Below are 14,589 nucleotides of genomic sequence, written 5' to 3'. Positions count from 1 at the left end.
CCTGGCTAACGTCAGACCAAGTCTCATTTGAGACTTGGTCTGGGAACCACGTGTACATTTTCTCATATTTGAGGCGTGGTTTACGAATGCCCAGAGCCGTTTATTGGGCGCTATGAATGTCTATCAAATGCGCCTGTACGTAGCTCATAGCCAATCGCTTCAATTATACCATATGACGTATGTAGAGTGACAGAAATTCGACGAGGAAAAAGACGATGGGTCAAAGATTTATTTGTACACGATGGCGTTTAGCGAATATTACCGTTTGTGCAAGATAAACATGAGGGTAGAAGGTAACGTCGAGTCTGATGCCATGTTGGATCCATAGATATAAACAAACTGCTTCGGTGTCGTCATCGTCTTGCTGCTCCCTCCCCGTTCTGTGATTGGTTCCCTTTTTCAGGGGAAAATCTGGTCCATGGTGTCCAGACTGCCTAGCAGCGTGAATAAAACTGCGCTGCGAGCAAGGCAGTATGGGGAAACCCAGGCTACTATAGATTACCAATTTTTTCCCTTTATTTTGTTTTCTTTCCTTCTCCTGTCTTTCCTTTCTTTTTTGGTGGCCTGATTTAGCTTTCTTTAAGAAAGACATTTCTACCGCAGACGTTTGTGCTCCACCAGATACTCAACTAACTAACATACACAAAATGCGTGCAGATGGACTAAACCATTTGGCGCATTAGCAAGGGGTGTAGTCACTCAATCAACCAAGTTATTCAGCCAATACACTAACTTTACATTTCATCTGACTTTCATTAAGAAATTTAATTGGGAAATAAAAATATCCAGTAAAATAAAATATATTCCCAGACTTTTCAAGGGCCCTCTCTCCCCTTGGGGTTAATTAATATTATATATTAACGATTATAGCAGTTTTTATAGAAATGACCATGAATTGCAAAGTGTCCTCAGTCAAACTTTAAAAAGCTTTTGGTCCCAAGGAGAAAAAAATGTATGTGTATACTATATGTGTTCAAAAACTGTTTGCTACTGGTCCATTAATTAGTTGTGCAATACTCTACTATTTCTACTATAAAAAATAAATAATTTCTACTAAAAACTCCTAACATTAAAATGTTTCCCCGGACGAAGCAAAACATGTAACGTTAGAGTTAGGCACATGTAGATAGCGTTAAGCACTTTGTTACTTACATACTTTCATCATTATTTTGGGCGAACAAATAGATTAATAAATCAGAGCTAACATATAAAAGACAAATAAAAGAACAGAAAAATACTTTAAAAACTAAACTCAATATTATAATTCGTGAATTCACACAGCCTCAAGAGTTTTGACCCGCTCCCCGAGCACTTCCCGCCAACATCATTTCAAATATGTAGCGCTACGAACACGGTACAAGAGGCATTTATTTGAAAGTTATTTTATACTCATATGCCCATGGTCTAAACTGAATACATTTCTAGAAAATAAATGAGTAAAGGCAACATCTTGTATAAAAGATATTCAGTAACGTAGCTTGCCGCTAACCTGTAACTTTATGGCCAATCGCAAACGGTCGAGTAAATTAAAAAATTTGATTAATTACGACTCAAGTATATACTCTTAGTATTCATGTTCACAAACAACGTTAACTCTAAAACACACATTCACATGTTGAATTATCGAGTATATTAATTAAAAAAAAAATTCATCCAAGTGAGGAGAGAATATGATGGTTGAGCAGAAAGTTCAAAACTCTTGTGTGTTGTGACGTCAGAAAAGCGTCTGAATGAAATGAATGAAGCTGACCAAAAATCAACATTGATTCAACATTTGTCTTTTACAACACTGAAAATCGTTGAAATATCAAAATTGATCCAATATTATTTAGGATTTAATTTTCAACCTCAACCAAAATGATGATTCTGATGGAATTTCAACACTGAATCAATGTCACGTTGCTATCTGGGTGTTGTGCAGAGTCTGCAGACAAACAAACGTTGTTACATTTCATCTGATTGCATTTTCAGTAATATATTTGTAGACAAATTATATCAAAGAACCCAGAATTTCTGAGGAAATAAAATACATTTCATAAGACTCTATTATCTTATAATTATCTTAAATAATATAAAAAAAAGAATAATAAAAATAAGGTACGGTTTTATGAATTCAGTTGAGTAGACATGTTTGTTCAAATGGGAGATGTGCAGCTTTATTTTTCCTTTCTTATTTTTTCACAAGGTAGACTCGTACATCCATAAAAAGTTTTTTTTTTTTCATAAAAAAAAAATTGTTTTAATAAACCATATGTTCAACAAAAAAAACCTAGCTGTTTTCATTAATTTAAGGGTCATTGTAGCTGATGATAATAATGATAATAATAATAATAATAATAATAATAATTGTTTAACCCTTTAGAACCTGAAGCTAAAATAGGTGTTTTTCACATATTTAGATTTTTCGACTGTAAAATTCTATCTTTATGTGCAAGGTGTCATCTTTTTCAGAGAAAAATTAGCTTTCAACAAATTACAGTTATTGACCATTACTGTGTGTGGTGAGTTTGTAAATAGAATTTAAATAGACAAAAATTGAAAAAGCGAGAATAAATTTACTGATTTTTATTTAGAAAAAATACTTTACAACACTTTAAAGTTGAAAAATGAACTATAATACATATAAACAAGTCTTTTTTGTGACATTGGGTTGCACAGTATTCATTCAGGACACTTTATTTCATACACGCACACATAAACAAATGCATGCATACACAGGCACACATGCACACACCACATGCTAAAATGAAAGAGTAACGGCCATCCCCCTCCCAAGTTCATTAAAAATCATCCCAATCCCCTCTTCTGCTGTCAAAGTATTTCGCCAAGTATTGTTGGCTTCGGCGGCGGATCAGCGGAATTGAGCATTAAGGCTTGCATTGTGAACGTAACCTAATTGTGGTGAACTTTGAATCATCATGCGGATTTCTTTTTACCATCTGTATTATTATGGTGGTTGTCAGTATATTACAGAGGTATATAACAGATTTTAGTACTTTAGTGAAATGGACTAATAGTGTTTTATCAGTTAATGAAATATTTTTTTGTTGTATATATATATTTTTTTACCATAAATTTAACTGCAATCACAGCTGACGTTTCTTTTTTTTCCGTAAATTTCTAATTTTTTTTTTTATTTTTTTTTTTTTAACAGTGTAGGTTACTTTAACTTTAGGACCTACAGTAAGGTGCAGATCCAAAACGTCCCAAACTGTTTGTTGACAGATTGTTATCCTCATGAAAATAATGCATTACTTTAATTAAATTAGATAATTATAAAGCATTTTAATTGTGACACTTAATAATAACTTTTGTTTTTGCATTGTATTAAGTAATCGCGGAATTGCACAAAACTAGAGGAACTGATATATAAACTGATATATACATATTGAACTGATATATATATATATATTGTTCACATTTACATTTATCCATTTAGCAGGCACTTTTATCCAAAGCGACTTACAAATGATAACAATAGAAGCAGTTAAACTAACAGTAGGACAACGATATGCAAGTGCTATGACCCTTCTCAGTTTAATCTAATAACACTAACTTTCACTGTGCATGCAAATATGTTTGGCAATTGTTTAAACTTCATACAGGCCTGGACAAATCAACAATTCTTCCTTGAAAATTTCCATCTGCGTGTCAAAAATTCCAGGAGTATCAACTACAGACACAAGAGTTACTGTCCTCTCGTTCTGCTCTCTCCTTGCTCTCAGTCAGTCTCATTGCTTCAAGTCTATCTAGTTCAGCCCAGCTCTGAGTTTTTGTTTCTGCTCTGATTCTCTCCTCTGTCTCTTGTTTAAATCTCTGAGCATCTTGATACATCTGATTACTGAAGTGTCCTCCTCCATTCTGCTCTATCATTGTGTCAATCTTCTGCAGTAGATCATTCACCTGCTCTCTGTTATTCACATCTCTATTGTTGAAGACATGATATCTGCCTCCACACTGATCAACTAGATGACTTAAAGCAGGATACCTCTTAATGATTCTATCTATTGGACAACTTAGCTGATCTCCATAAGTGAAGAGAATGATGGAGTATTTTAACACTTCTTCACCAAATGTCATCTCAATCATCTCAATGATCTGCTGCTCTTGTTCGGTGAATCTCTCATCTACTCTGAAAACAATGAGAAAAGCTTGCGGTCCAGAACTGGATAAATAAACACTTCTCTGTATCTCCATCATTAATTCTTTAGAGTTCATCCGTGTGTCAGATAATCCAGGAGTATCAACTACAGATACAGATCTGCCTGAAACAGTGGCGTGACCCTCTGAACATTCAGTTGTTACTGCAATTCTTCTCCTCATAGATATAAACTCTCTCTGTCCCAGTATTGTGTTTCCAGCTGCACTCTTCCCAACACCAGTTTTGCCCAGAAGAACAATCCGTCTGGATGAGAGACTGTTTGACAGGAGTATCCTGGATTTTTACGGGAACTCTTTTTGACACTGTAGGAAAGAAAAAAAAACAGATCACAAACACTTATTTTATCTAAACATACTAAATTACTAGTACAGTAAAAACTGTTTCTAGTAAAAACTACTAAATATCAATTCTGTATCCAGAAAAAAACGACAAAGCTGTGAAAACAGCTGTTTTTGCTCTTTGTATGAGAACCGGAGAGATCGCGACCACCACTGTTCACGCCGTCACACCAAACCCATTTGCAGAGGCTTCTTGCAGAGACTCGTAGACACTCTTGTAATCTTGGCAGGAGACAGGAACAGTTTACACCGTCTGGATCCAAAGCAAAAGACAAAAGATGCGATGCACCTGCTGCTCATTATATGCTCGCGCCTCAATGCACAGCTGCTGGTGCAATTATCGCATGCCAAAGAGCATTGGCTCATTTAGTTACACTTGAAGTAGATTGGCTTTCAAGCGAGATCTCCAGTTCATCAGAATCACCTCTGGCGTATGCCGAGAGTGACCTGCGAAGGGGAACTATTACTTTCAATCAATATAACACTATACCATTTGGAATGCAGGGACGACGGTCACCACGAGAAAAAAACGTGCTGTGTATTTTGAACTCTTTGAGTTGCCGAAGTTTGATGTAGTTCTCAAGCAGTGATGGGTAATGTAGTCTTTCAGTGAGCGCTGGCTACCGCCACACAAAACCGTGTATGAACAAGCATTACAGTAAACAACACAAAGAAGAACATTCCCGTCTGTGTGTCTTTTGTGATAAGGCGATATAATAACACACCCCGACCTGACTCAACAAACCAATCTGTGGAAATGAGTCCGACAGGGTCATAAAATGCATATGAAAGTGTCCGCCCAGCCTATATGGAAGTTAAATTAGTAAATTTGGATATTATATGCATATGCACGGCAAAATCCCCAGAGTTAAATTAACATTTCTCAGAGCACATATGGTCCCACTCTAAAGAGAGTTAAAGTAACACTGAAGCAGTGTTGAGGTTAATGAGGTAATTAAGAGATGCATTAGTGATGAACACCTGCTGTTAATAAGCAGAATCACTGAAGAAAAGAGAAACAAAAGAACTACAACTGACTTTCAGCCACAGCCATATGCCGAGTTCACACTGCACGATTTTAGCCCCGATTTTCACTTGCTGACAGGTTTTGCGGAATGACTGACTGTTACGGTCCCTAACATAAATGTCTAGGAGTCAAGGGACACATAACATAATAGATGGACAACGACTAGCGTGTTTTTTAAATAAAGTATTTATTACAACACAAACATTATTTTAATCTTTAAATGTCTTCTTTATATATATAAATTAACCAAATTAATAACTTTTTTACCACAAAAATGAACCATCACTGAACTTACTTAAGCTGGACTGTGATGCTATTTTCTTCTGGAAACAAACTTTGTTGCATTATTTTCCTGTTATCTCTGTAAAGCTGCTTTGAAACAATCTGTATTGTAAAAAGCACTATATAAATAAAGGTGACTTGACTTTCTTCAGGAAAAAACAATCAAGGAAGCCATATGTCTAAGATCACCTCCTTGTGGCAATTATATAAGACGCAAAGGGAAAAAACCTACATCAGATACTTAAAAACGTAACAACTAAAAATATAAACAACCTTTTATCATAAATTATTCTGATAAAAGTGTCTTCCAAAATTATGTTGTAAATATATATTTTTTTTCATCATGTACTAATTTGCATACTCTTTTTAAGCTACACAGTCGTGGGATCCACTTGTTTAAGGCGAGACACTACAGGTGAATAGGGTACATTTTTTAACTAGCAGATATCACCATGAAACTTTCCCAGTTGATTACCTACATTAAGATGAGAAAAAAATGTATTACAAGTTTTCTGTAATTTAATGTTCAAATATGCAAATTTGGCAATATCTAATTAAATATGTGCTAATTTGCATATATTAAAAAAATCAAGTATTTGATAAAGCAAGGTTAAAAAATATTTTTCACATATTAGATGGGAAAAAAATACAGAGGGATTTATGGATATCTACTTTTGTTATCCTGTAAATCAGAATATACTGTAAATACTGCCTTAAAAAAAATGATTTTCGCCATGTTTTTTTAAATAAAATGTTATATAAATCAGGCTAGGAATAATATATTTACAAATCAGTCTGTAAATGTCTTCATAATATAACTAGGTACAAGACTGGAAAGTTTGGTGTATATAGGTGCTACTGAAGTGGAGATTTCGGACTTGGAGAATGAGAGAAAAGTCATTTTTAGAAAACAGGCTTTAAAGATTTATCATCAGCCAATGAGATTGCGCATTCAGCCCTTTTACTTTCACGATTGGCTGCTGATAAAAAGGAAATGACCATATTTGGATCCGACAGCATTGTACAGGAGAGAGAGAGCTTTCCAGCGGCACATGTGATGACAGGGAGCAGACAGTGATCGCGGAGCAGCCGAAGGATTAAGAACGCCAACTTTTGTTGAATTTATGAGAAATCTACAGACGCGAACAGACAAAGTGTAATAAAATAAAGACCTAAATGTGTATTTCAGACTTTATTTCACCACAAGTCTGAAAGAAGACATGTTATTGAAGACAAATATCCCAAAATCTCAAAACTGACCAGTAAAAAAAACCGATGTGTTTGCCTGCCGTGTCTCGCCTTAAGCAGCAATGGAGGCAAAACAGATCCGAGAGAAATATCAAAAAGGAGAATAAACAAAAAAGAAAGGAAAGAAAAGTATGTGTAGGAGCTAAAATATACTAAAATAGTTAACCAGGACGATGATCTCTAAATCTAGCTCTCGCTCTGTTTTCCCTTTTTAAATGCTGAATACAGACTATTGCCTCCTGCTGGTATGGGAGACTTGTGTCCTTTTACACAGGTGAAGAACGTACATGCTAGTTGGCCATTGGCTGTAATTTGTGCATTGTGGTCAAGCACAACTTTTTTGCCCTAAACCAGGTTTCATCATGTTAGTTTGGTGTGTCCCTGCCCAAAACACTTTAAACAGCATCTTCAAACCCCTGGACAAAACTCTAGTTGAAACTTTTCACCTTAAATTGTGCAAAAACATTGTGAAAATTCATAGAAAACAATTTAACCAGTTTCCATGGAAATTAAAAATAATTATAAATTGCCACTATTCCTAAACATTTCTGGCCAGTTGATAATACCAATATCAAAATTGACTGCTGGCGGTAGATCATGTGATAAAAATATTTTATGTAATGGGTATTTTCAACATTATGTACAGAGAAACGCATACTAAGGATGCTCAGGTCAAAGGCCATATTAACCATAACTCATTTGGATAAATATTAGGTAGGCTACACAAGATAGGCATTCATTTTTCTCAAGAAAAAAACAACTCACCTAATGCTGTAAACATACAGAGATCCCTATCAGCTGGCAGTATTATTTAAGGTTAAAAATAACTAATTTATATTATTAGATAGTATTATATATTAAATATAATATGCGTTTTTTTTTTATTATAATAACAACTTTATTAAATGATATAAGTAAAAAAAAAATATATATATATATGTAATATAGTTGTTACGAAACGGCTCCGAGACTCGAAGGTGAAGATCCAAATGCAGTTTATTTACAGAGTAGTCGTACAGGCAGGGTCATCAACAGAGAACAGATCAAAGGAGGAAACACAGAGAATATCCAAATAACAGGCAGAGGTCAGGGCAGGCAGCAATAATCAGAGTCCAATAAACAATCCGAGTCAGGCCAGGCAGAGAAACGTTCAGGAAACGGTGAAACAGTCCAAGGTCAGCAAAACAAGAATCAAACACGGGCAAATAACGCTCAGAAATGTAGTAACAGTAAAACAAGACTTCGCAGTGAGGGTGAGAATGTGTGAGACATAAATAGTCCATAGAATGAGGATCAGGTGTGACTGTAATCAGGAACAGTGCAGGTGAATAATGCAGTGCAGGTGTATGAAGTAATCAGTCCAGGTAGATGCAGGATGGGAAATGTAGTCTGTGAGGAAGTGATCCTAGTCTATTGTGGAGCGCCCTCTGGTGGCTCTCGAGGGCACTCCAGCTGGTTATCGTTACATAGCCCCTCCCCAAAGAGCGGCTTCCAGACGCTCCAAAACTGTCCAGGTGGGAGGTGGCCCGGAGGCGGATCCGGGGGCGGAATGGAGGGCCAGGTCCGTGGAGCGGAAGAGGACCTTGAGACTGCGGTAATACGGGAGGCCAGGACGGAGCAGGCAGTGCAGGCGACCAGGGCGGAGCAGGCTGTGCAGGCGACCAGGGCGGAGACGACCCTTCAGGCGGCCAGGGCGGAGACGACCCTTCAGGCGGCCAGGGCGGAGACGACCCTTCAGGCGGCCAGGGAGGAGACGACCCTTCAGGCGGCCAGGGAGGCGACCATGGCACAGGAACAGACACCGGCTCAGGGACAGGAACAGACACCGGCTCAGGAACAGACACCGGCTCAGCGGCGGCCATCTTGTCCGAAGACACTGGCTCAGCGGAGACCATCTTGTCCTGAGACACTGGCTCGGCGGCAACCATCTTCTCCTGAGACACCGGCTCGGCGGAGACCATCTTGTCCTGAGACACTGGCTCGGCGGTGACCATCTTGTCCTGAGACACAGGCGTGGTTTCGGCCATCTTGTCCGAAGACACAGGCGTGGAGTCGGCCATCTTGTCCGAAGACACAGGCGTGGATTCGGCCATCTTGTCCGAAGACACAGGCGCAGAAAGAGGAAGAGGAACAGATTCAGGCTCAGTATCAGGATCAGATTCGGGCTCAGGAACAGATTCAGTCTCGGCGGGACGAGACTCTTGACGGGCGGACGTGACGTGAAGCTCAGTCTCTGGATCGGCAGAAGTGACGTGAAGCTCAGTCTCTGGGTCGGCAGAAGTGACGTGAAGCTCAGTCTCTGGGTCGGCAGAAGTGACGTGAAGCTCAGTCTCTGGATCAGGATCAGCGCGCTCTGAGCTTGACGGGACCAGCGGCGGCGAGGGCTTTGAGCTGGGTAGGACCAGCGGTGAAGAGGACTCTGAGCTGGACAGGACCAGTGATGAAGAGGGCTCTGAGCTGGACAGGACCAGCGATGAAGAGGGCTCTGAGCTGGACAGGACCAGCGATGAAGAGGGCTCTGAGCTGGGCAGGACCAGCGGCGAAGAGGGCTCTGAGCTGGACGGAACCAGCGATGAAGAGGGCTCTGTGCTGGACGGGACCAGCGGTGAAGAAGGCTCTGTCTTGGCGGGCATGTCGCTTGCTGTCTCAGGCGCGGCGAGCATGACGCTCTCAGTCTCAGGGGCGGCGGGCATGACGCATACTGCCTTGGCTTCGGCAGATTTGGCGTGAAGTGCGGGCTCGGCTGGACTGGCGTGAAGTGCAGGCTCGGCTGGACTGGCGTGAAGTGCAGGCTCGGCTGGACTGGCGTGAAGCTCTGGCTCTGGCTCGGCAGGACTGACGTGAAGCTCTGGCTCTGGCTCGGCAGGACTGACGTGAAGCTCTGGCTCTGGCTCGGCAGGACTGACGTGAAGCTCTGGCTCGGCAGGACTGACGTGAAGCTCTGGCTCTGGCTCTGGCTCGGCAGGACTGACGTGAAGCTCTGGCTCAGGGGATGCTGTGAGATTGTGGAACACCTCATCCACAAAGCCCACAGTAAACGACGAACCGCTTATCCGAAGAGCGAGGTCGACATATTGTATAAAAGTCCATTGAGGAGTGTTGTCAGGCATGAGGTACTCTAACATGTCCTCAAGCCCATAGCGGAACATGTCTTTTAAGACCGCATCGTTGAGGTCCACCCCATGGCAGAGCTCACAAAACTCCTCCACATAGTTCTCAATCGGGCGGTCACCTTGGCTGAGGCGGAAGAGACGGATTACTGGGTCCATGGTTTGCATCGCTGCTGGATCTATGTGCGGCGAAGTCTTCTGTTACGAAACGGCTCCGAGACTCGAAGGTGAAGATCCAAATGCAGTTTATTTACAGAGTAGTCGTACAGGCAGGGTCATCAACAGAGAACAGATCAAAGGAGGAAACACAGAGAATATCCAAATAACAGGCAGAGGTCAGGGCAGGCAGCAATAATCAGAGTCCAATAAACAATCCGAGTCAGGCCAGGCAGAGAAACGTTCAGGAAACGGTGAAACAGTCCAAGGTCAGCAAAACAAGAATCAAACACGGGCAAATAACACTCAGAAATGTAGTAACAGTAAAACAAGACTTCGCAGTGAGGGTGAGAATGTGTGAGACATAAATAGTCCATAGAATGAGGATCAGGTGTGACTGTAATCAGGAACAGTGCAGGTGAATAATGCAGTGCAGGTGTATGAAGTAATCAGTCCAGGTAGATGCAGGATGGGAAATGTAGTCTGTGAGGAAGTGATCCTAGTCTATTGTGGAGCGCCCTCTGGTGGCTCTCGAGGGCACTCCAGCTGGTTATCGTTACAATAGTACACATATTTAGCTAAATACTCTCTATAGCTCTTTTTTTTTCAAGCCAACTCGTGCTATAGCCCATATTATGGTCATTAAATGGCTTTCCTGGTAAATGGTAAATGTTATGTGACATAATTGTTCTCCAGGTGTTTTATTGACCCCATTCGTGTTTATTTACTATTAGCTAGTAGAGATGGGTTCACGTGCCGCTAGGGATCTGTCACGTCACATTTACAAGCGCCAAAACGGTATTTATTGTTTGAATTTCGTAATAAAATTGACAGAATCTGAGAGCTGAGATTTTTTTATATCATAAGTAACCTGCTCTGTCCAGTCTGTCGGTCTCCATGTCCTCTTTGCTTCGCGATTTTTCTGTGCGTGAGAAAATGGATGTGTGGCGTGAGAGTGTGTGAAAAGTGTCAATTGCGTGAGTCTCACGGTGAATGAGTGAGAGTTGGCAGCTCTGACTTAACCAAAAAGTGCTTAACACAGTAGAACTAACAGTCATATGACTAGCTCAGATCATAACAAACCAATCACCAGAACAAATCACAGTGAAGAAGACTTGAGTGACATTGATTTTTACTCAACTGTATGATATAAATGTACATGTATCTTTCTATTCAGGAGATTCACTTGGTTGTTGTGACCAGTGATCTCACGATCGTGAATAAAACTTCATTTCTACAAAGAGCAGCTTGGGAGTCGTGTCAGGTATTTGCTGCGCAGCTGAGAAACAGATCCTATGCTCAAAAGAAAACAGCAGAACATCAAAGTGGGATTGAGGTAGTGATAGTAGCTTCATCGACGGGACGCCGTCACCTTACTTCAGGGAAGTATTGTATTGTATTGTATTGTATTTTTAACAACTGCAAGTTGTTTAAATTGTCCATGGTAAAGAAGTCAGATTAAGTAGGTTGTATTCAATTGAAGAATTTCCACAACAATCATTTTCCTATTTAGCACCAAAACTCTGGAACAGTCTCTTCCTAACATTGTCCGGGAAGCAGACACACTCTGTCAGTTCAAAGCTAGACTAAAAACACATCTCTTTGTTAGAATCTGTTATAATGGTGTCATGTTAGCGGCCCCTGAGTTAATAACTAATGATCTTTGCGACGGAAGTGAATCAATCAAGACTAATTTCAGCTGGACAATGACTTTATTCTAGAGCTGCTATAAAGCCAAACAATCTTTGTTACTTTGATTTCCTATTATCACTGTAAAACTGCTTTGAAACAATCCATATTGTTTAAAGTGCTATATAAATGAAGGTGACTTGACTTGACTAACACAAATTAAAGATTACTTACACAGAATTAGGGCTCCAAACTGTGACCAACCTCTAAAACTATATCACACTTTTCTGTTAGATGGACTTACTTTTGAGCCGATCATCATCTGAATCTTCACTCACTGTAAAACAACACAATAAAACACACATTTAGTGAATCTGCTGAACATTATGGCTTGCACTATTACAGAAATAATATCAACAACCCTAAAGTTGAAGACAAGTCTCTCCATGTGCATTTCATTCACTTTCTCTCCATTTTACTTCTGCACTAACATTATCATTTATGAATGTCCTCATATATCACATACTAACATACAAGACAAACAGAAAACCAAACAAAAACATTTAAAATCAAACACTGACCAACACTGAAATGCTCATTTATAACCCTAAAACATCAGTGAACTAACTGATAAATGTTTCACAGTAAAGAGTCAAATCATTTAATGGACTTATGTTGGGGCGATTAAAATCTGGACTACTTCTTCTGCCTATCACACACACACACACACACACACACACACACACACTGTTAGAGTAAACATGCACATAAAAAACAACAACATTGTTTTTCACTTAAGGATAAAAATAGAACATGACAGAAAATAGCACAAATATCCCCAAATCTGTTAACAGCTGCAGAACTCTTGATCTTCTATTATGTGCCTGTTTGTGTTTGCATTTATTTATTAGTGTTTTTTAGTGCATGGTTTTGATCGTATTTTTAATGAATATTTAAGAAGAAAAGAGTAACATGATTGTCAGAATCATAATGAACATATTAGATGTAAAGTCTACTCAAGGTTTAATCTTTTTAATACAAGGCCTGAATTATTTCTGTGAGCTTTGTGGCAGCGATATAACGAACACACTGTAGGCCTATCAGTCCGTGGGACTCTCAGTTCATAAACGCCCCTTGAAATGTATAATTCACAAACAAATCATTGCTTAAGTAGGAAGAAATTTGATTATGATATATCATAGACGCGTTTAGCATGTTAATATACATGTTTTGTTGTTTACTTAAACCTTACCAGCACTCTTCGCCATTTTGTGTTCAACGCAGACACGGACAGAATGAAAACCGAAAGTGACAAAGTGAGTCACACGTGATGATGGAACGAGCATGAAACTCACATGCGCCCCCTTGTGGAGGCTGTAAAACACATCGATAGATTATACAGCTCACAAAAAAAAAAAAGAGCTTAATAACGTTACTAACATAAAATTACTATTAAGTAATGAACAAGTACAAATGTTTTCAGGAAAGAGAGTGAAAACTAATGTAGCCTGTTAGACCTATTAGTGTAAAAATGGCCTCTAAGTATATAGAGTTTTGGCAATGGTTGTGTCTAAGTGAAAGATTCACGAAGCTTGAAAGATATAGTCATTTAATGCATTAATACAATATTGAATAAGACAGAAATTTGCAGTAATACCATATTGAAATATATTGCAAATCTGAAAAAGGAAATACTATCAAAATACTTAGATGTAGCTGAACACCTACACAGGTATTCATCTTTCAGTTTCATTATCATTTACACAAAAGGGGAAACTTGTGTCAATAATTAAGTGTGATTAAAACACCTGGGTAGGGTTGCACCAGCCATTCATTAGTTCTTACTTAAATTAGAATGTAAAGTGCACACTAGTGGCTTAGTAACTAGTAGTAACTAACTCTGTAGATCATTCCGTTGCAGCAGTTGTTCATAAGGCAGAATGCAGCTAGTACCATAAGTCATAAGCTTTCTGTAAAGTAATGAGTAGTCGCATAATATTTATCTTCAATGATCAGACTTCAAATACGTGAGCAGAACTTGTTTAAATGCTGTTAATTTTTTATTTTAACCTTCATTCCAACTTCTTTTGCCTCACGTACCTAATGGTAAGAATAATTAAGTTTCCATTAAAAATGATACTACTTAATCGTGAATAGCATTAGCCTATAGGTAGGCTATATAGGTAGAATAAAAGTAGTGTTGATAATGTTATTAAGAAAAATAAGTTTTGCATTGAGTAAAAAACATAATAATACTCAATCCCACATCCAAATAGTGTGTTCTATTTCTACTACTACAATAACTGCTTTCAGTTGGTTTTGCTAGTTATTTGGTTTGCTATTTTTTGGTTTTGTTGGTTTCACCATGATGCGGAAACAATGCTATTGAGATTCAGATGTGCTAATAAAGTTGTGTAGACAATTTGTTCCAATATAAAGGCTGTGTGTTGTTGCAGTTTCCTAGAACAAAATTTAGGTCACAGAACTATAGCACAAGACATTCTAATAATAATAAATAAATAAAATAATAATAATAATACATAGAAATTAATTGTTCTAACTCAACTTTGAATGCTGTGTTTCGCTACTGGTTCCTAGAAGAACAATTTTATGTTTGTTTTATTCACAAAACTATAG

General features: G+C 38.7%; 1 protein-coding gene across 1 annotated transcript; it reads right to left on the bottom strand.

Moving 5' to 3' along the window:
• Nucleotides 1-2,550: 2,550 nt before the first annotated feature.
• LOC311081873 (GTPase IMAP family member 9-like) lies at nt 2,551-10,326 on the bottom strand (the record flags this gene model as incomplete). Its single annotated transcript, XM_084112573.1, has 2 exons — nt 2,551-4,443; nt 10,030-10,326. 2 exons carry the CDS (start codon nt 10,324-10,326, stop codon nt 3,670-3,672), a joined length of 1,071 nt encoding a protein of 356 aa, XP_083968699.1. The 3' UTR covers nt 2,551-3,669.
• Between the last annotated feature and the right edge of the window lie 4,263 nt (nt 10,327-14,589).

This window comes from Abramis brama (genome assembly GCF_963993115.1).
Source record: "Abramis brama genome assembly, chromosome: 1".
NCBI lineage: Eukaryota > Metazoa > Chordata > Actinopteri > Cypriniformes > Leuciscidae > Abramis > Abramis brama.
Note: the sequence above shows the minus strand (reverse complement) of the source record. Positions and strands in the feature narration are given on the sequence as shown.